This window comes from Oncorhynchus tshawytscha, linkage group LG07 (genome assembly GCF_018296145.1).
Source record: "Oncorhynchus tshawytscha isolate Ot180627B linkage group LG07, Otsh_v2.0, whole genome shotgun sequence".
NCBI classification, from domain to species: Eukaryota; Metazoa; Chordata; class Actinopteri; order Salmoniformes; family Salmonidae; genus Oncorhynchus; species Oncorhynchus tshawytscha.
In genome coordinates this window covers 31,578,635-31,602,508 of record NC_056435.1, presented here as the reverse complement: position 1 = coordinate 31,602,508, position 23,874 = coordinate 31,578,635, and the positions used below count along the sequence as shown (strand labels likewise).

The following is a 23,874-nucleotide window of genomic DNA, read 5'->3' as shown; positions in this document are numbered from 1 at the left end:
GTAACTTACTCACCATTTTAGATAAGCATGCTCCGTTCAAAAAATGCAGAACTAAGAACAGATACAGTCCTTGGTTCACCCCAGACCTGACTGCCCTCGACCAGCACAAAAACATCCTGTGGCGGACTGCAATAGCATCGAATAGTCCCCGGGATATGCAACTGTTCAGGGAAGTCCGGAACCAATACACGCAGTCAGTCAGGAAAGCTAAGGCCAGCTTCTTCAGGCAGAAGTTTGCATCCTGTAGCTCCAACTCCAAAAAGTTCTGGGACACTGTGAAGTCCATGGAGAACAAGAGCACCTCCTCCCAGCTGCCCACTGCACTGAGGCTAGGTAACACGGTCACCACCAATAAATCCATGATTATCGAAAACTTCAATAAGCATTTCTCAACGGCTGGCCATGCCTTCCGCCTGGCTACTCCAACCTCGGCCAACAGCTCTGCCCCCGGCAGCTCCTCGCCCAAGCCTCTCCAGGTTCTCCTTTACCCAAATCCAGATAGCAGATGTTCTGAAAGAGCTGCAAAACCTGGACCCGTACAAATCAGCTGGGCTTGACAATCTGGACCCCTATTTCTGAAACTTTCCGCCGCCATTGTCGCAACCCCTATTACCAGCCTGTTCAACCTCTCTTTCATATCGTCTGAGATCCCCAAGGATTGAAAGCTGCCGCAGTCATCCCCCTCTTCAAAGGGGGAGACACCCTGGACCCAAACTGTTACAGACCTATATCCATCCTGCCCTGCCTATCTAAGGTCTTCGAAAGCCAAGTCAACAAACAGGTCACTGACCATCTCGAATCCCACCGTACCTTCTCCGCTGTGCAATCTGGTTTCCGAGCCGGTCACGGGTGCACCTCAGCAACACTCAAGGTACTAAACGATATCATAACCGCCATCGATAAAAGACAGTACTGTGCAGCCGTCTTCATTGACCTTGCCAAGGCTTTCGACTCTGTCAATCACCATATTCTTATCGGCAGACTCAGTAGCCTCGGTTTTTCGGATGACTGCCTTGCCTGGTTCACCAATTACTTTGCAGACAGAGTTCAGTGTGTCAAATCGGAGGGCATGCTGTCCGGTCCTCTGGCAGTCTCTATGGGGGTGCCACAGGGTTCAATTCTCGGGCCGACTCTTTTCTCTGTATATATCAATGATGTTGCTCTTGCTGCGGGCGATTCCCTGATCCACCTCTACGCAGACGACACCATTCCATATACTTTCAGCCCGTCATTGGACACTGTGCTATCTAACCTCCAAACAAGCTTCAATGCCATACAACACTCCTTCCGTGGCCTCCAACTGCTCTTAAACGCTAGTAAAACCAAATGCATGCTTTTCAACCGATCGCTGTCTGCACCCGCATGCCCGACTAGCATCACCACCCTGGATGGTTCCGACCTTGAATATGTGGACATCTATAAGTACCTAGGTGTCTGGCTAGACTGCAAACTCTCCTTCCAGACTCATATCAAACTTCTCCAATCGAAAATCAAATCAAGAGTCGGCTTTCTATTCCGCAACAAAGCCTCCTTCACTCACGCCGCCAAGCTTACCCTAGTAAAACTGACTATCCTTCCGATCCTCGACTTCGGCGATGTCATCTACAAAATGGCTTCCAACACTCTACTCAGCAAACTGGATGCAGTCTATCACAGTGCCATCCGTTTTGTCACTAAAGCACCTTATACCACCCACCACTGCGACCTGTATGCTCTAGTCGGCTGGCCCTCATTACATATTCGTCGCCAGACCCACTGGCTCCAGGTCATCTACAAGTCCATGCTAGGTAAAGCTCCGCCTTATCTCAGTTCACTGGTCACGATGGCAACACCCATCCGTAGCACGCGCTCCAGCAGGTGTATCTCACTGATCATCCCTAAAGCCAACACCTCATTTGGCCGCCTCTCGTTCCAGTACTCTGCTGCCTGTGACTGGAACGAATTGCAAAAATCGCTGAAGTTGGAGACTTTTATCTCCCTCACCAACTTCAAACATCAGCTATCTGAGCAGCTAACCGATCGCTGCTGCTGTACATAGTCTATTGGTAAATAGCCCACCCATTTTCACCTACCTCATCCCCATACTGTTTTTATTTATTTACTTGCTCTTTTGCACACCAATATCTCTACCTGTACATGACCATCTGATCATTTATCACTCCAGTGTTAATCTGCAAAATTGTAATTATTCGCCTACCTCCTCATGCCTTTTGCACACATTGTATATAGACTCCCCCCTTTGTTTTCTACTGTGTTATTGACTTGTTAATTGTTTATTCCATGTGTAACTCTGTGTTGTCTGCTCACACTGCTATGCTTTATCTTGGCCAGGTCGCAGTTGCAAATGAGAACTTGTTCTCAACTGGCCTACCTGGTTAAATAAAGGTGAAATAAAAAAATAAAAAATAAACTTTGAAGAATATCAAATTTTAAAAAGTAACACTTTTTTGGTTACTACATGATTCCATATGTGTTCTTTCATAGTTTTGATGTCTTCACTATTATTCTACAATGTAGAAATGAGTAGGTGTTGTCCAAACTTTTGACCGGAAATATATATATATATATATGTATATACACTTTATAGATAGATAAATATATACACACTTTATAGATAGATAAATATAGAAAATACATTACTCCATATTACAGGTGGCACAAGTCACCTGATCTGAAACATAAATCCTGAATTAGTTGTGTGGAGATCGAGAGTCAACAGAAATACTTACATTGGTGTCCTTCCCACTTAGAACACACTCAGTCTTCCTCTGCTGAGAGACAGGCCAGTGGAGCTGAAGGCAGGGGGGGAACAAAGGTCATTTTATAGCAATAACCCAACACATCGCACAACCCGTTCAACATCACTGGACTTTATAGATGTGGGGCTAAACCTGCCACAGGGTACTATTAGCCCCCTTGGAATGGTCATATCCAGATTTTGTTTTTACACTGTTTTTACAACCCCTGTCTCCAGAAAATAGTGCAGTCCAATACAAACTGTAGGCGAGCTAATCAAAATGTCAGACACAGGGCAGCGAAATGAGACATATGACCCTCGGGAGCCGTTTTTGAGAGCTGAGGCAAAGGGTTAGCCTCACCCCGGATCATAGAGCTCTGGAGATGAGAGAGGGGAGAGGTGGGAGGAGAGGTGAGGGGAGAAGGGTGAGGGGAGAAGAGGTGAGAGTAGGTAAGGGAAGGTGAAGAGATACAGGGATAGTGACTGTAAGGTCTTACAATGAGCGGCTCCTTGTTGATGTCATGCAGGTCCAGGGACAGGATGTAGTCCTTACTGCCAACGTACATGCGGTCGTGGTCCTCGTCCATACGCAGGATACGGTAGTCAGACGTGTTGAGCAGGTAGGCAAAGTGTTGGGCAGTGCCGGTGGACCTCAGCTCTGCAGAGAGGAGAGGGGGAACAACAGAGCAAAATATCCATTAGGGAAAGACAGCTGCTGTACACAAACAGATTAACACACACATGCAGGCTCAACTGAGACATTCCACCCCTGTCCTGCATACCCATGTGGGGTTATGAGATATTTTTTTTATCAACACTGCTGAAACCCAATACAGTCGGTCAGTGACACGTGCTAGAGAGCGTTTCATTGTGTTGCCATCTCAATACTGTCTTTCCTCCATATCTCTGTTAAATACCGGCATGGACATCTGCCAAGGATGCTTTTCTCTGGTCATCTGAAGGTCTGAGTGGGTCTTCTGCGGCTACATTAAGAATGCAGTTGACAGACATTCCTGTGTCAAGAGTAACAGGACCCTTCCTATAGACCCTTCCCTGTGAGACTTTGTTTGATACGTTCTCCACGGTTCAGCAGTCATGTACAGACAGGGCAGTGCTGTTTGAGAGGCCCACTGTCTCTCCGCTGCTCGGGCCCGACACCAAAGACAAACAATCAATGGGACCCTACAGTGTAGGGCTTAGCAGGGTGGCAATCATGTACTGCTGCTTGACAAACATTGCAGTTTTACTCAATAAGCTTCTACTGAACTAATTTAGGAGTCCACCAAAAAACAACATCTCCACAATGCCACAACTATGGTAATTTTAGTGGTTAAATTGTGGTCAGGAAAAATATAGTAGATGACAGATAGGAAGGATGTAGATCTAGTTCAAGTATTTTACTGTTTACATACTATATATCAGAACTAAGGTATGTCTGCACATAATCAGAGGATCAACTTCAAATTAAATGGTCCTGTTGTATCACAGCTTCAAATGGTCCTGTTGTATCACAGCTTCAAATGGTCCTGTTGTAGCTTCAAAGTCAAAACCTGCACAACATAGTTTCAAATAACAAATCCTTCTGATATAGCAAAGGGTAAAAATAAGTTTATTAATATCCATGTTTATGCAGGACCTGTTTCTAAACTGGTCACCCTACTCTGGGAAAAAAACATGCCTCCATAAAGCCAAAGAAGGTGTGCGCTGGTTTATATTCAATCACTGTTTGAACAGGGTGAAAAAGACATTCCTATCTGGTTGTCTGACTGTCTCTCAGAAAGTTATCTGAATACCAAGCAAGACGAAAGCCATCCCCATGTCCCCCATCAAACCACAGGACCTTAAAATAAACTCCATCCACAGACGTTTCTCAACATACTTACCATGGAATCTGATATTACCAGTCTTCCATTCCGTATCTAAATTTAACTCTGGGTTACGTCAATAATCAACGATTCATAGCATTAGATTTGCTATATTTGTACAGTTTGATTTAATAAGAGTGTCTGCCAAGGGTCTGTTTATAGGTCATCTGTGTGATTGACAGCTGTCGAGGCCCTATGCATAAGAGCTGCGACATGTGGTCTCACCCCGTGATTATTTGTGTTTGAGAGTTGGGTTGAATGATGAGTCCCCAAACTACACCCCTCTGTATATCATTGGCTGTGTGCTACTGGATGTGAAGTTTAACACACATGCACACACACACTTGCACATGTACACACACACTGGCTGGCTGGCTGGCTGGCTGGCTGGCTGGCAGGCAGGCAGACAGACAGAGACACACACAGACACTCCAGGGGCCAGTTTAAGCCCTTTCTGAACCAGTTTGTCAGCAACTCCTCAGCGTATGTTTGTTTTCAGAGAGTAGCTGAATGTAACCATCTGTTTGGTGAGGAGGGAGTCAGAGCACTACAGAGCAACAATAGACTCTATAGAGCTCTCCGTATCCAGCTCCAAAACATATGTAATCAAAGCCCATAATCATCTGACAACGGACGGATAATGGAGTCATAATGTACACTAAAGCGTGGTGACAAACCAAACATATGACCCTTTTAAACATCTATAGCTAGCTAGCCATATGTTAATTTCCACAAACCAAAAACCTTAAACATCCATAACACTTGAAATAAATACTGTTATGCATTAGATATGCATATTTAGATAATATTGTTACACATTAGATATACATATTTAGATAATAATACTGTTACACATTAGATATGCATATTTGGATGATATTGTTATACATTAGCTATGCATATCTACATAATAATACGGTTATGCATTAGATATACATATTTACATAATAACTGTTATGCATTAGATATACATATTTACATAATAACTGTTATGCATTAGATATACATATTTAGATAATAATACTGTTATGCATTAGATATACATGTTTAGATAATAATACTGTTATGCATTAGATATACATGTTTAGATAATATTGTCATACATTAGCTATGCATATCTACATAATAATAGTGTTATACATTAGATATACATATTTACATAATAATACTGTTATGCATTAGATATACAGATTTAGATAATAATACTGTTATGCATTAGATATACATATTTATATAATATTGTCTTACATTAGATATGCATATTTAGATAATAATACTGTTATGCATTAGATATACATATTCAGATAATAACTCCCTCCCTCCCCTTGTTAGTGAAAGAACGTTCTCTAAAACAAATACAGAACGTTTACTAGGCTGCGTGGAAAATCATATTCCATCTGTTCCTTAATGCTCCTGTGGCACTGCAATTAAAGCATTACTAAGAGGAAACTACTGTTCCTATACTAGCATTAGAGGCCATTTTCCCGGTGATTTGGCATTGAGCTCATTGTAAACCCAACATGCCACTTAGGCTTCTTGTCATATCAGTCAGAGAAATGGAACTTTCGTTGGGTCTCGTTGGGGGTAAATACACAAGGAAAAAAAGAAGAGGAAATCTGAAAGGAAAAGTCTGCCAGCTACTGTACATTATCCCCTGCTCTCCTCTCCCCTGCTCTCCTCTCCTCTCCCCTGCTCTCCTCTCCCCTGCTCTCCTCTCCCCTGCTCTCCTCTCCCCTGCTCTCCTCTCCCCTGCTCTCCCCTGCTCCCTCTCCCCTGCTCTCCTCTCCCCTGCTCTCCTCTCCCCTGCTCGACCCTCTGCTCAGACAGACAGAAGCACTGGGGAGTGTGCTCATATTAAATGTTGATCCAGGGCTCATAATGGCGGGAGACTGGGCTCAGCTACGCCACCCTGCCTCAGAGGTCAGGCCACCTGTGGAAACAAGCCCAGGAGGCCTGGAGAGGGACTGGACAAACACTGAGACACCATCAGCAAGCTAAGGCACACAACGACAGAGGGGAAAACGTGCATGATCAAGACGGATGGTGATTTTTAACCAGGCTACTTAATTTGCTGTCAAACCATTTGACAAGCAGAATGAGAGATTTGGTTGAGTTTGGAGGGAACAGGGTGCCTCATACCACATTATTATCTTTCTTATTTTTTCTTACTTCATTCAAGACTACCATGTATATAGCCAATCTAAGGCCTATTCCAAGAAGTGCTGGTTCTCTCTATATTACAGGACAGGTGCATGATCCCCAACAGTAGAGGGAGTGAAGCAGCAGGAATTTGACCTCTGCAGGGCAGGCCAGGGGAGTTTTAGTACAGGAAGAGGCTCAAAACCTGAACTCCTCTGAGCTCTGTGAGTCATCCGCATTAGGGCAGGACGCCATTTTCACCACACAGACTTGGAGTTATGGAGACCTGGAGCAACATAAGAGCGTATATATTAGAGGCAGATCAGCTCTTAAAGTAGTCCATTACTGCGTGTGGGGTTTTAGCTCTCTCTGGGGGGCCTGTAGGACAGAGGGGGGCTTTGTTTCGGGAATGGACAAGTTCCCCCAGTTGAATGGCAATGGCTCTATTAGTGGGGAAAGTTAGACTTCCTGTTGCTGGTGAGGGAACCTGATCCGTGTACTCCTGATCCCTCAAACACACACACTGAAATGAACGTTACTCCCAGGAGTAATGGTGCACAGAGAGGAAGGTGATCCCGTTGTAGCTTGAGCTGAGAATTGTCAGTAAAGTCGTTGGTGGCGGTCCTGTCCTTCCTCTCTAGTCTACTGAACAGGGACAATCCTCTTCCCGCCGTCTGGATATCTCTAGATGGTGCCCGCTTCCCATTCTATTAGCAGAAAAGGTTATGTTAGTGGATGTAGCTTGGAGTCATGTAAGATGAAGCCCAAACCCACTGTTTCTTAATAGCCTATTCTCTGGCCGATGCCCCAAGTCCCTAACTCCTGAGCCAGCCACCATACAGCCCAAACTCAAGCTCACGGTCACACATGACACATTGACACATGTTAAGAGGGAGCAACAGGTTCAAATGCATATGTGCACTTCACTATGTTGTGAAATGGCCACAGATTTGATTTCCCCATCTCTTATGGTTCAGGGTAAGTCATAAGGACTTCCTCTGGGATTACACAGAAACGGGCCAGAGAGCCAATCCATGTTTCTGGTGGCTAAAGGAGGGAGGCAGAAATCAAAGGGTGAACTCAGAAGCCTCACAGTCAAACAGGATCAGTCCTCCTGAGAGAATAATTGGCCACTGACAATGAGATCCCATGGCTGCAGGCAAGCATGTTACCACATACAGGTAACTGGCAAAATAAAGGAAACACTTGAGTAAATGAGGGTGTCAGTCACCAGATCTCGCCCGAATTGTACACTTATGGGAGATTCTAGAGTGGAGCCTGAGACAGCATGTTCTACCACCATCAACAAATTATGGAATTTCTCATGGAAGAACCATCGAATAGAGTTCCAGACACTTGTAGAATCTATGCAAAGGCGCATTAAAGCTGTCCTGGCCGCTCGTGGTGGCCCAATGCCCTATTAGGACACTTTATGTTGGTGTTTCCTTTATTTTGACAGTTACCTATAACTCACCATCTTCAGTTAATTGCCCATGTGTTTAAATTACTTTTTTCTTTTTTTTAAGCATGAAAATGCTGAGTTCAAGGGCATATATTCTTGATATCCCCTGGCAAAACTGGACATCTCCATTTCAAGTTTTTGTATTTTTATACAGGTTAAAGCTGTCTTATATAATATACTGAAGAAAAATATATACGCAACATGCAATAATTTCGAATTTTAATGAGTTACAGTTCATAAAAGGAAATTAGTACATTTAAATAAATACATTAAGCACTAATCTATGGATTTCACATGACTGGGCAGAGGCTCAGCCATGGGTGGGCTTGGGAGGGCATAGGCCCACCCACTTGGGAGCCAGGCCCAGCCAATCAGAATGAGTTTTCCCCCATAAAAAGGGCTTTATTACAGACAGAAACAATCCTCAGTTTTCATCAGCTGTCTGGGTGGCTGGTGTCAGACAGCTGGTGTCAGGTGAAGAAGCTGGAAGTGGAAATTCTCTAGAACGATATGAGGTTGCTAATGGTTGAGAAGTTAACATTACATTCTCTGGCAACAGCTCCATTGGACATTCCTGAAGTCAGGATGCCAATCGGCTCACAGCCCTCAAAGCTCATCACTAAGCTAAGGACCCTGGGACTAAACACCTCACTCTGCAACTGGATGTTGAACTTCCTGACGGCCCGCCCCCAGGTGGTAAGGGTAGGTAACAACACATGTGCTACACTGATCCACAACACAGAGCCCCTCAGGGGTGCGTGCTCAGTCCCCTCCTTTACGCCCTGTTCACTCATGACTGCACGGCCAGGCACGACTCCAACACCATTATTAAGTTTGCCGATGACACAACAGTGGTAGGCCTGATCACCGACAATGACGAGACAGTCAATAGGGAGGAGGTCAGAGACCTGACCGTGTGGTGCAAGTACAACAACCTCTCCCTCAACGTGATCAAGACAAAGGATATGATTGTGGACTACAGGAAAAGGAGGACCGAGCACGCCCCCATTCTCATCGACGGGGCTGTAATGGAGCAGGTTGGCATCCACATCACCAACAAACTAACATGGTCCAAGCACACCAAGACAGTCGTGAAGAGGGCACAACTAAACCTATTCCTCCTCAGGAGACTGAAAAGATTTGGCATGGGTCCACAGATCATCAAAAGTTTCTACAGCTGCACCATCGACAGCATCCTGACGGGTTGCATCACTGCCTGGTATGACAACTGCTTGGCCTTTGACCGCAAGGCACTACAGAGGGTAGTGCGTACGGCCCAGTACATCACTGGGACCAAGTTTCCTGCCATTCAGGACCTCTATACCTGGCGGTGTCAGAGGAAGACCCTAAAAATGGTCAAATATTCCAGCCACCCTAGTCATAGACAGTTCTCTCTGCTACCGCATGGCAAGCGGTACCGTAGCACCAAGTCTAAGTCCAAGAGGCTTCTAAACAGCTTCCCCTACCCTCATTTATGCTGCTGCTACTCTCTGTTATTATCTATGCATAGTCACTTTAATAACTCTACCTATATGTACATATTACCTCACTTACCTTGACTAACCGGTGCCCCCACACATTGACTCTGTACCGGTACCCACTATTGTTATTTTACTGCTGCTCTTTAATTATTTGTTAATTTTATTTCTTATTTTTTTCGTTGGTATTTTTCTTAAAACTGCATTGTTTGATAAGGGCTTGTACGTTAGCATTTCACTGTAAGGTCTACACCTGTTGTATTCGGCGCAGGTGGCAAATAAAATTTGATTTGAATTGCATGCTTCCTCAAAACTTGAGACATCTGTGGCCGTTGCGTTGTGACAAAACTGCACATTTTTGAATGGCCTTATAATGTCCCCAAGCACAAGGTGCACCTATGTAATGACCACGCTGTTTAATCAGCTTCTTGATATGCCACACCTGTCAGGTGGATGGATTATCTTGGCAAAGGAATGCTCACTAACAGGGATGTAATCAAATTTGTGCACAAAATATGAGAGAAATAAGCTTTTGTGGGTATGAAAAATATCGGAGATCTTTTTATTCATCTCAATAAACATGGGACCAACACTTGACATGTTGCGTTTATATTTTTGTTAAGTATATAAATGCACAATCCACTCAAATAACCAAAATAACCAGAACTTGTAGATTTATAATTTAGACTGTATTAATGAATCATGTTTTGTGGTGGGTTTAGAAACATGAGCACTTCCTCTCATTAAGGACAGATTACCGCAAATACCATGATTTAAGAGTATATTTACTTTCCTGGCAAATCTACAAGATGAATGAGGTGAATGATTGAATAATGGAAAATGTTTGACTGCATGGTTAAACATAACAAAGGGGGGGAAAAATACTTCTGGCACCCAACTGTGCGGCTCACATTAGCTACATGAACCTGATGTGGGTGTTCCACCCAGCTACATAGTGTTTCTCTGGTTTCGAATTGGGTAAATTAAAAGTGTGGGCCCTGCCAAAGAACGACAGAACAGGGCATGTTGCTGCATGAAGACTGCCTGTGTCTCTGCAGAGGCCTGGAGGAAGGGGAGGGTGGCAGAGTGGAGGGAAACAGGGTTGGGGGGGCTGAATAGTTACATGGAATCTGCCAGATTGAAGATAGGGGCAGGGATTGCAAAAATATCTGGTTTTATACCACATGAGCCATCTAGGTTCTGTGGTTTCCGTTTTAAAAATGACAGTCTCTCCTTATTGGAATTGTAGTGAGGCTAGATTAAGGCTAGAATACATGCAGTAACATCAGTCTATCCAGTTAAACCATATTCATTCACTGGGACATATTTATTGAAAAACAAACAATGCGATTTGGATACACTAACACAAGCCTGTACTACTGCTACTAGAGGCCTGAGGCCGTTTTCAGCTCCTTGGAGTGAGGCGAGGTGTGTGAGTTCACACACACTGGAGTGGCAGTAGTGATAATTAGGGTGTTTAAGAGGGGGGTGGGAGAAGTGGCATGCTCACTCACATGAAAGGATGTGCATGTCAGAAACTGGGGTCTAATATTTTTTTAAGCTGTCAATGTCGTGAAGAAAAATGGCAAAGTGGTCAACACTACTCCTTTACGCCCACTCCGTTTCAACACCAGTGGACGGGATCTCAACCCCTATAGATTTAGGACCTAAGGAAAAACCGAACGCCAATAGGAAGGGCAGAATGAGCTGCCGTGTTGGCAGTTCTGTCCAATTTTTACGAGGTGCAGTAATGTGTCAACCAGGCAACGGTGCCACAGGTTTAACAGATTTACCCGTCATCCATTACCTTATGGAAGTCTAAGTCAGACATTCTCATTAACGTCTGTGTTATTCTTCTCTCCCTGCCATAATTAGGAAGTGTCTGCTGCCTGTAGCCCTGTACATATAAGAAAGGCTCAGTTGTTCTCAGGCAGAGTAAATGTCAGTGGTTGGTTAGGCCTGCCAGGGGTAGGATGGACCTGGGAATGGGCTCGGCGCTCAGGCTCTGCTATCTGGAGATCAGAGCTACAACCATTCACTGTGCCATTCTGTCACCGTCTAGTCCAAACTGTAAGAGAAAAACATGATGTGGCAGCTTAATGCTGCCAAGAAGGTTCTCCTTCACGGTTCTACTGTAAACATGCTTCAACTAGTTTAAGGACAAATATGAGAAAATTCTGCATGCAGCGTTTTGGTTGATTTATCATCTAATAATAGATTAATCTAATCATCATAGCCACTCAAATAATGTGAGGGATTTGTATGTAATCAGAGTTTTTCAGGAAGAGGTAATCAGCTGTTAATGAGCCAGCTTGTGTTTAACTCTGGAAATGCAGTGTGATATTTAGCGGTTGGGCGTGAATGAATTTGCACCTCACTACCAAGTGTCAGGACAAAGCAGTAAAAGTAAATGTGATGAGGCAGTTAACTGGTACACCCTCTGAAACAACCACAGCGATACTCTAAGAGCGTTATCGGAGTATGTGACCTCGTCCTACCAGGGTAAGATGCTACCATAACCATAACCGTGGGGAATCCAGTGTAGTTTAGTTACACAGATATGGTCCATCTCCAGATACCTGCATGTCTACGACCGGTTGTTAACTTTATCACAGTGACTTCCTGTTAGTGCTGAGCGATTAGTGCTTTTTGAGCTCGGTTTGGATTCGGTTCGATTATTTTTTAAAGAAACACGGTTTTCGATTTGTTTCAAAAACAACATTTCAACATTAAAAGCTTAATGAAATAATCCCATTAAAATGATTTTAGAGCTTTTAATGGCAATTCCAAAGGCAATAGGGAACATGAAATAGCCAAAAAATAGAAAATATTCCATTGTCTCTGTCAGGTCCACATTGGATAGACATCAATAGAAAAATAAGAAATTAATATTGAAATCATTCAATATTTACATTTAGTTTTTATTTGAATACTTTATTATTTTTTTAAGTCATCATCTCATTCCTGCTCAGACAGTAGCAGCCAGCCAGCCAAACCATCTAACGCTGTCTCTGTGCTCCCCATACTGTACTGTCATTAGTCATCCTATTTAGCTAGGCTAGCCTGACTAAGTATGCTGCAGAACTGTCTAACTAAATCATTTCACTAGTTCTTCAAAGTAGATAAGGTATATATATTCACAAACTGTCTATATCCCTCTCGTCGTTGTGTTGTGCACATTCCTCCCTCATGTGGTCTATACAGTCTTTGTAAATCTAACCTAATGTAGCAGGCGTTAGTTATGGTCACCACTTTATTTTAAGAATGTGAAATGTCAGAATAATAGTAGAGAGAATGATTTATTTCAGCTTTTATTTCTTTCATCACATTCCCAGTGGGCCAGAAGTTTGCATACACTCAATTAGTATTTGGTAGCATTGCCTTTAAAATGTATAACTTGGGGCAAACGCTTCAGGTAGCCTTCCACAAGCTTCCCACAATAAGTTGGGTGAATTTTGGCCCATTCCTCCTGACAGAGCTGGTGATACTGAGTCAGGTTTGTAGGCCTCCTTGTACGCACACGCTTTTTCAGTTCTGCCCATAAATTGTCTATGGGATTGAGGTCAGGGCTTTGTGATGGCCACTCCAATACCTTGACTATGTTGTCCTTAAAACCATTTTGCCACAACTTCAGAAGTATGCTTGGGCCTACCTTCAAACTCAGTGCCTCTTTGCTTGACATCATGGGAAAATCAAAAGAAATCAGCCAAGACTTCAGAAAAAAATTGTGTAGACCTCCACAAGTCTGGTTCATCCATGGGAGCAATTTCCAAATGCCTGAAGGTACCATGTTCATCTGTACAAACAATATTATGCAAGTATAAACACCATGGGACGCAGCCATCATACCACTCTGGAAGGAGACGCGTTCTGTTGCCTAGAGATGAACGTACCTTTGTGCGAAAAGTTCAAATCAATCCCAGAACAACAGCAAAGGACCTTGTGAAGATGCTGGAGGAAATAGGTACAAAAGTATTTATATCCACAGTAAAACAAGTCCTATATCGACATAACATGAAAGGCCGCTGTCACGTTCTGACCTTAGTTCTTTTGTTATGTCTTTGTTTTAGTATGGTCAGGGCGTGAGCTGGGTGAGTTGTCTATGTTAGTTTTTCTATGATTTGCTATTTCTGTGTTTGGCCTGGTATGGTTCTCAATCAGAGGCAGCTGTCAATCGTTGTCCCTGATTGAGAACCATATTTAGGTAGACGGTTTTCTATTGTGTTTCGTGGGTGATTATTTTCTGTTTTCTGTTGTGTGTCTGCACCAGCCAGAACTGTTTTCGGTTGTTTCTCTTTGTTATTTTGTTATTTCCGTGTTCATTTTAATAAATATGGACATGTACCACGCTACACCTTGGTCCTCACCTTCTTCCACCAACAATGGCCGTTACAGCCGCTCAGTAAGGAAGACACCATTGCTCAAAAATCACCATAAAAAAGCCAGACTGGTTTGCAACTGCACATGGAGACAAAGATCATACTTTTTGGAGAAATGTCCTCTGGTCTGATGAAACAAAAATAAAACTGTTTGGCCATAATGACCATCATTATGTTTGGAGGAAACTTGCAAGCCGAAGAATACCATCCCAACCGTGAAGCACGGAGGTGGCAGCGTCATGTTGTGGTGGTGCTTTGCTGCAGGAGGGCCTGGTGCACTTCACAAAATAGATGGCATCATGAGGCAGGAAAATGATGTGGATATATTGAAGCAACATCTCAAGACGTCATTCAGGAAGTTAAAGCTTGGACGCAAATGGGTCTTCCAAATGGACAATGACCCCAAGCATACTTCCAAAGTTGTGTCAAAATGGCTTAAGCACAACAAAATCAAGGTGTTGGAGTGGCCATCACAAAGCCCTGACCTCAATCCTATAGAAAATGTGTGGGCAGAACTGATAAAGCGTGTGCGAGCAAGGAGGCCTACAAACCTGATTCAGTTACACCAGCTCTGTCAGGAGGAATAGGCCAAAATTCACCCAACTTATTGTGGGAAGCTTGTGGAAGGCTACCTTGAAACATTTTACCCAAGTTAAACCATTTGAAGGAAATCCTACCAAATACTAATTGAGTGTATGTAAACTTCTGACCCACTGGAAACGTGATGGAAGAAAAAAAAGCTGAAATAAATCATTCCCTCTACTATTATTCTGACATTTCACATTCTTAAAATAAAGTGGTGATCCTAACTGACCTAAAACAGGGAATCTTAACTCTGATTAAATGTCAGGAATTGTGAAAAACTGAGTTCAAATGTATTTGGCTAAGGTGTATGTAAACTTCCAACTTCCACTGTATATACACACACAGTACCCTGCATTTGACCTTTAACCCAGCTAGGTGCTTCTCTGATGTGGAAAGGGAAGCACATCCGTGAGCTGCCCAGTGACACGAGCCTACCAGACGAGCTAAATCACTTCTATGCTCGCTTCGAGGCAAGCAACACTGAGGCATGCATGAGAGCATCAGCTGTTCCGGACGACTGTGTGATCACGCTCTCCGTAGCCAACGTGAGTAAGACCTTTAAACAGGTCAACATACACAAGGCTGCGAGGCCAGACGGATTATCAGGACGTGTGCTCCGGGCATGTGCTGACCAACTGGCACGTGTCTTCACTGACATTTTCAACATGTCCCTGATTAAGTCTGTAATACCAACATGTTTCAAGCAGACCACCATAGTCACTGTGCCCCAGAACACAAAGGCAACCTGCCTAAATGACTACAGACCCGTAGCACTCACGTCCGTAGCCATGAAGTGCTTTGAAAGGTTGGTAATGGCTCACATTAACACCATTATCCAAGAAACCCTAGACCTACTCCAATTTGCATACCGCCCAAATAGATCCACAGATGACGCAATCTCTATTGCACTCCATACTGCCCTTTCCCACCTGGACAAAAGGAACACTTATGTGAGAATTATATTTATTGACTACAGCTCAGCATTCAACACCATAGTGTGTTCAAAACTCATCACTAAGCTAAAGATCCTGGGACAAATCACCTCCCTCTGTAACTAGATCCTGGACTTCCTGACGGGCCGGACCCAGGTGGTGAGGGTAGGTAGCAACACATCTGCCACGCTGATCCTCAACACTGGAGCTCCACAGGGGTGCGTGCTCAGTCCCCTCCTGTACTCTCTGTTCACCTACGACTGCATAGCCAGGCACGACTCCAACACTATCATTAAGTTTGCAGACGACAGAACAGTGGTAGGCCTTATCACCGACAATGACGAGACAGCCTATAGGGAGGAGGTCAGAGACCTGGCCGGGTGGTGCCAGAATAACAACCTATCCCTCAGCGTAACCAAGACTAAGGAGATGATTGTGGACTACAGGAAAAGGAGGACCGAGCACGCCCCCATTCTCATCGACAGGGCTGTAGTGGAGCAGGTTGGGAGTTTCAAGTTTCTTGGTGTCCACATCAACAACAAACTAGAAACACACCAAGACAGTCGTGAAGTGGGCAGGAAACTAAAAAGATTTGGCATGGGTCCTGAGATCCCCAAAAGGTTCTACAGCAAGGCACTACAGAGGGTAGTGCGTACGGCCCAGTACATCACTGGGGCTAAGCTGCCTGCCATCCAGGACCTCTACACCAGGCGGTGTCAGAGGAAGGCCCTAAAAATTGTCATATACCCCAGCCACCCCAGTCATAGACTGTTCTGTCTACTACCTCATGGCAAGCGGTACCGGAGTGCCAAGTCTAGGACAAAAAGGCTTCTCAACAGTTTTTACCCCCAAGCCGTAAGACACCTGAACAGGTAATCAAATGGCTACCCGGACTATTTGCATTGTGTGCCCTCCCAACCCCCCAAACCCCTCTTTTTATGCTGCTGCTACTCTCTGTCTATCTTATATGCATAGTCACTTTAACTATACATTCATGTACATACTACCTCAATTGGGCCGACCAACCAGTGCTCCCGCACATTGGCTAACCGGGCTATCTGCATTGTGTCCCACCACCCACCACCCACCTGTCACGAATATTACCGAAGGTGACTCCCCTTCTTGTTCGGGTGGCCGATCCTGTGTTCTGTGTTCGTTTGGTTTTGTCTAATTGGTATCACCTGTTTCTTGTTTGGTTGTTAGGGTGGGGTTATTTAAGGTTGTTCAGCCCGCTTCTGTTTCGTGCAGACTTGTTCATCTGTTTTGTGTTAGAGCGTAGTTTTGTTTGCATTTTGGGTTTCGCGCTGTCCGTTAATATTTCTGTTAATTTGTTTTCCTACTTTTGTTCATGTTATTTTTCCTGGACATTAAAGCGTGTTTTTTCCCACATCCTTTTGCTCTCTGCGCCTGACTCCACACCTCTTCACTCATTGCACGTTACACCACCAACCCCTCTTTTACGCTACGACTACTCTCTGTTCATCATATATGCATAGTCACTTTAACCATATCTACATGTACATACCACCTCAATCAGCCTGACTAACCGATGTCTGTATGTAGCCTCGCTACTGTATATAGCCTGTCTTTTTACTGCTGTTTTATTTCTTTACTTACCTATTGTTCACCTAACACCTTTTTTGCTCTATTGGTTAGAGCCTCTAAGTAAGCATTTCACTGTAAGGTCTACTACACCTGATGTATTTGGCGCACGTGACACAAACTTTGATTTGATTTGATCTCCACTACAGTGGAACAAGATTAAGCCTGACACCACCACTGACATCCCCTCAGTCCCAGTTTGCACACATGAGCCACAGGGGAGCCTCTTCTAATCAGCAGCCCAGAGCCTACAGGGTCTTTGATTAGCCTTTAACAGCTCCTTTCAACACGACTTCTATTCATGTCAAACATTAACAGGAGTTATTTGGCTTTGAGTTGGCTGCATGCGAGGTGACACATGTAAAAAGAATGCCCGTGTGATTGCTGGAGGTTGGTACTGTAGAGAGTATGAGTTAGTGGAGGCTCCTCAGTGGGGGAAGGGAAGGACCATCCTACTCAGTTAATTTCAGAACAATTTAAATAGTGATACATTAAAAACGTTATCCTTTTTAGATAAAAATCATTCTAAATATAATCACGTCAATAAATAAGTGATTGAAACCCAATGTTTTGTTGCCTCAACAGCACTCTCTGGGAAGCAAAATTGTGTAGCCGGAGGACATCTATTTTCCATCCTCCCCTATATATATTGACTACAATAGAAAACCTACGAGGCTTACGGTTCTCACCCCCCTTCCATAGACTTACACAGTAATTATGACAACGTCCTATCAGAGCTCTTGCAGAATGAACTGACATATTGTCCATCAAATGAAAGGATCAGAGAATGAATATAGTACTGAAAGCATAGCTAGCACTGCAGGGCATAACATGTGGTGAGTAATTGACTCAGAGGGAGAAAGACAATAGTTGAACAGTTTAAAAAAATAATCTATTCAAAAAATAAGAAGAAGCAGCAGAGCGAGAGAGAGAGAGCTAGCTATATTCTGTTGTATATTTTACATATTCACTTACTTAGCTATCTAATGCAGCTAGCTAACTACTCTGAGAATAATGTTAGCTAGCTGGCTAAGGCTATCCAACACTGGAACCAAAGATTTTTATAACTAACCCAAGATAGACCACAGTCTGTCATTTCCAATGGGAACAAATTAGTCATAGAACATGCAATGAGAGGTGTAGAGCCAAGCAAGAGCTATCGTTCTAGCATGTATTTGCATGTTTCTGTTCGGGAACACCTACTCTGTGAAGTGAGAGATGCATTAAGTCAATTCGCCATTGCACTCCTTCTAAACAAAACTTTTGTTTTTACTTTGGCAAAGGGTAAAATCTACAACACTTAGTCCACTCTGTTCATAACAGATTCTAGTTTTGGGAACAAAAAACTGAATTGAAATCAAATGTTTCATTGATGATGTAACTGCTAAACTGTTTGATGTACATTGTACTGCGTGATTGTAGTGGGTTTACTAGCGCGTTAGTTCTAGTAGCTAAGTTGACTATGGTTTGGCTTGGAAAGGTTTTTTCGCCTTGTCACAGATAGCCATTGTGTTGTGCACTGAAGTCCACAAGCGAATGGGTAAAGGTGAGAGGAAAGCGTGTAGATGCGAGAAGGAATTATACAACGAGCAAAGTGATGATGCTGTTTGTATGTGGCTGCTATGAAAGTGAAGTGAACTTTGTGTGCAGGTGATCAGGGGTATATTCATTCTGCCAATTCTGTTGAAAAATGTTTCTTAACCGGAAGCAAACAGAATGAAGTGGGGATAAACCCACAGATAAAAATCTGAATTTGTCCAATAGAAACTCCAATAAAAACCTGAATGAATTTGCAACTTTTTGGACTAATCACTCTGTCACTTCGATTACTCCAATTTGTTAAAAACTTTATTTCGTAGTAGTCTAAACCTATCGATGTTACATTTAATGGAATATGAATGACAGTCATCCAATATGATATGATGATTATAGAAATAAGATCATTCTCATAAAACAAAAATGTCCTCCCTACTCTTAAACAGCACCGACCGCCACTGGTATGAGTAGCTGTGCTACTTAAATGAAAAGGAATGATGATAAGAGCATGGGACATGGAAATACAGCAGCTGCTGCGTACTGAGCTCGTGCTTCTAGAAAACCACTGAGGGTTAAAGCATAATGGACAGGGTCAGAGTGGCTGGCAGTGTCAGATCAGACAGCAAATATGAATCACCAAATAACGAAGATACAAGAGCACGGCTTCATGGTTAGAATGAGGAGATACTGTATGATCAGTCTTCCTTGGCGATGCCTTAGAGGCCAATGGAGAGGGGGTGGTAAACTCATGTTTTTGTTTCTCAGTGGTGTGGTCACGTTTCCCTGCACACTGTATTTTAGTATCTAAGTGTAGAGACAGCCCGGCGCCTTGTTGCTGGAGAAGCAAACAAATAGAGACATGACAGCATGCCTGTGTCCTGTGCTTTGTGTGTTACCTAAACTGTTGTCTCTTACATGTGGAGCTAGAACCGAAACCTTTGCAATTTCATTTTATTAGTGGCCTGTGTGAATACCAATACTCTACTTAATGTCTAGCTTCTCCTGCAGGAAACCAGTATATACAGCAAGAAAGCCAAGCTAAAGCGAATCCTCAGGCATCTTTGATCTGACAACTGCACAGGGTACTATATCATCCCACCCTATCTCGCCAGCTGTCCCACAATAATGCATACATACCCAGGCATTCACGGCATGCTGTTGATAGTCTCTTGCATAGAGCTCCCTTAATATTAAAAAGGTGTGAACCCGGAACTGCTTAAGAATGTCTCAAAGCATGGTGTGTGAGTGTGTGTGTGTCACATGAAGGTGCATTACCAGATGAAGATCATTAGTGTATAGCTCTGACCCCACAGAGTTCAGAGGTTGTGCTGTGATGTCCCTCCATGCCTCTGACACATCTCTGTTTACCACCATCGCCACCTCATTATCACCCCCGACCCCGGGACTCACCTACCCTATAATTAGGAACCACTCATGGTTGCTCCCTTCCAGCTTAAGGCACTAATTTGTATTCACTGTCAGCTCTGATGGGCTGTCATGTGGAGTGAAGGCCCTTCACTGGGGCCTCTGATATTCCTGTCGCCTAAGCCCTCTCCTCTCCTGCTGCCAGCCAGCCCCACACCAGTGATGGACAGGCTTGGTGAGAGAGGATACAGGCTGGGAAGGTATATTGGGAGAGGCATACTGTATGTTTGTCTCTATCGTCATTCTAAATGTTGCAGCCGCAGACAGCTGTGGCCTACTTCAGTGTCAACATGGGTGGGAGGAGATGATGGATTTCTAAGGGATTCGTTCCTCATGAAGAAGACACTCTCCTCTTTTAATGTTTCGTCTTGTTCAGAAGGTAGGGGGAGGCAAAACGTAATTAGAACAGTTTGTTTTGAAACAAGCAGAAGTGGGAAGGAATTGCTTTGTTTGCCCGAGCACTGTCCAAGCACCATCTCATACAGAGAAACAGCTTAAGAAATGGTGCAAAAGAAAGAGTGAGGAAAAGGAGAAGGTGAATGAGAGGGAAGGAGATCCTCTCTGGGTAAAAACGTCTCTCTCTCTCTCTCTGTGGTCATGTGCTTTATCTCCTTTTCAACAGTGACAAATCTCAACCCTGCTCCTATCTCACACATCCCCTCCCCACATCTTCCCCATTGGACTGCGAGCCCCGTCAGTGTGTCTACACCACAGTCTGCTGTTAATCAGGTGCATTCTGGATCGAGTCCTCCCCCATCTCTTTTTCTGGGGGTTTGAAACCAAAGTTAAGAGGATTATTGCAGACACACTCCTGTGTTGTATCTGTGTTGTAGGCACTCAGTGGATTTTAATGCTTGGAGAGATGACATGGCTTGTGTCTCTGGTCGACCGGCTTTGACCTGGTTTCCATCTCACAGTGTTTTGAGTGCTGTTCAGCAGTGCTGAGCATGCTCCAGCATCAGCTCTGAGACCGAGAGGTGAAAGGTCAGCAGTGGTCAGCAGTGGCCGGCCATGCTCCAGTATAATCTGGGATTAGCTCATTGTCAGGGTTATCTCCCCCCGGCCTGAGAGGAATCAGGAAACAGGGATTGTCCTGGGGTGAAGTGGCATTACTGCACAGTGCACAGAATCCAAATGAGCCTGTGTTCACCAGGAGAGGAGGAGAGATGCAGAGACCAAACACACAGAGAAGAATGGGCAGAAAGAGGCTCATCCATGTTTCACTGAGCCCAGGGTCGTGACCCCTGCCATCACTTTGAAACAGTCTTCCATTAGGTTCCACTCACTGGAAGACAATGTGCGACTATGAATTACTATGCCCTGTCTACCCATGAATCACATGCATTAACAGTATGTGTCTAGCCACATTTCTTGCAATTTCTGGCTTTCAGCTCCACAAAAAAGATTATAAATAAAAAAGTTGCTGGCCAAAATGACCGTTGAACAAAAAAAAAAAACATTGCAAAATAACGCTTTTTATTCATTGATGGATATACCAGTCGATGGAAATACATTTGACCATAATGCTTATCAGTCTACAGGGCAATTTGCATAATTTGTGGATTTAAAGGGTCCCGTGTGTATTTTCGTTAGCCATCATGTATCTTATTTATCCAACACAAGTATCACACGCGCACAGTGGAAAAATAAAAAGTATCCAATTTGCATAATTTGTGGATTTAAAGGGTCCCGTGTGTATTTTCGTTAGCCATCATGTATCTTATTTATCCAACACAAGTATCACACGCGCACAGTGGAAAAATAAAAAGTATCCAATTGTCATACTTGAGTAAAAGTAAAAGATACCTTATTAGAAAATGACTCAAGTAAGTGAAAGTCACCCAGTAAAATACTACTTGAGTAAAAGTCTAAAAGTATTTGGTTTTAAATATACTTAAGTATCAAAAGTAAAAGAATAAATCATTTAAAAATTGCTTATATTAAGAAAATTAGAGGCCACAAATGTTGTTTTTTACGAATAGCTAGGGGCACACTCCAACCCTCTGACATCATTTACAAATGAAAGATTTTTGTTCAGTGAGTCCGACAGATCAGAGGCAGTAAGGATGACCAGGGATGTTCTCTTGATAAGTGGTGAACTGGACCATTTGCTGCTAAGCATTCCAAATGTAAAGAGTACTTTTGCGTGTCAGGGAAAACGTATGAGAAAAAAAATACTTTATCTTCTTTAGGAATGTAGTGGACTAAAAGTAAAAGTTATCAAAAATATAAATAGTAAAGTAAAGTACAGATACCCCCTCAAAACTTCTTAAGTTGTACTTTCAAGTATTTTTACACCACTGATTTCCTTTTGAGTCAGTGCGCTTTTCTTTCTGCAAGGTCATTTTTTATGGTGTATAGAGGTAAAGCAATTGCTCTATTTTCCATAAATAAAACTGTCAATTGTTCTTTTTTGGCATTTTTTTACATCAAGCAGAGGATATGGACATATCTTTACTTTTAATCCACTGCATTCCTCAAGAAAATATGTGCTTTTTTACTTCCATACATTTTCCCTCACGCCAAAAAGTACTTGTTGCATTTGTAATGTTCAGGCAGAACAGAATTATGGCCCAATTCATGCACCTATCAATATAACACATTGTTAGATCAGATGCAGCATGGATGACAAACTCACTCAACTCAAATACTCAGTTTTAAAAGATGTCTGAGTGTTGGAGTGTGCACCGTCTGTCCGTAATCGTGGCATCTGGTTTGTTTAATATAAGGAATTTGATGTACAGCATTTACTTAAAATGTTACTAAAGTATGACAATTGAGTCATTTTTCCACCACTGTACTTAAGTACATTTGAAACCAGAGACTTTTAGACTTTTACTCAAGCAGTATTTTACTTGGTGACTTACAGTATGTCACGCCCTGATATTTTTCACCTGTCCTTGTGCTTGTCTCAACCCCCTCCAGGTGTCGCCCATCTTCACTTATCCCCTGGGTATTTATACCTGTGGTTTCTGTCTGTCTTTGCCAGTTTGTCTAATTTGTTCAAGTCAACCAGTGTTTTGTCTCAGCTCCTGCATTTCCCCAGTCTCGCTTTTCTCGTCCTCCTGGTTTTGACCCTTGCCTGACTCGGAGCCTGCCTGCCGTCCTGTGCCTTTGCACCTACTCTGGATTACCGACCTTTGCCTGACCTGACCCTGGGCCTGCCTGCCGTCCTGTACCTTGGCCCCACTACTCTGGATTATCGACCCCTGCCTGCCTTGACCTGTCATTTGCCTGCCCCTGTTGCAATAAATTACTTCAACACAGTAGGCCCTTGGGTCTTACCTGAAAACTGATACAGTATGCTGTCCCTTGAGTCATTTTCTATTAAGGTATCTTTACTTTTACTCAAGAATGACAATTTAGTACTTTTTCCACTGAAGGAAAGTAAGAAGAGACAGGGGTTTCAACTGAGTAAGAGAATGAGGGTCATGTGGAGACAACATGCAGAGCTTTGGAAGATAACTGGACATATCTCTCTCTCTAACATTTAAGCTGTATCCTCAAGTCTGCAGTTGATTTACAAACCAGAGGAAAGAGGATGGTGACCTAACGTGACCCCATATGATGACCCCTAAATGTACAGTTGAAGTCGGAAGATTACATAGGCCTTAGCCAAATACATTTAAACTCAGTTTTTCACAATTCCTGACTTTTAATCCTAGTAAAAATTCCCTGTTTTAGGTCAGTTAGGATCACCACTTTATTTTAAGAATGTGAAATGTCAGAATAAT

At 43.3% G+C, this 23,874-nt stretch overlaps 1 protein-coding gene across 4 annotated transcripts in view; it reads right to left on the bottom strand.

Annotated features, from left to right (window-relative positions):
• The window catches only part of LOC112254361 (semaphorin-3F), a 100,799-nt gene that overhangs the window by 36,825 nt on the left and 40,100 nt on the right, over positions 1-23,874 (bottom strand). For all 4 annotated transcript variants that reach the window (XM_024426855.2, XM_024426857.2, XM_024426854.2 and 1 more), the window contains exons 3-4: positions 3,235-3,395; positions 2,730-2,792 (exon numbers count right to left, since the gene is read on the bottom strand). In XM_024426855.2, coding sequence (XP_024282623.1) covers positions 2,730-2,792; positions 3,235-3,395 — 224 coding nt within the window. The remainder of the gene's footprint in view (positions 1-2,729; positions 2,793-3,234; positions 3,396-23,874) is intronic.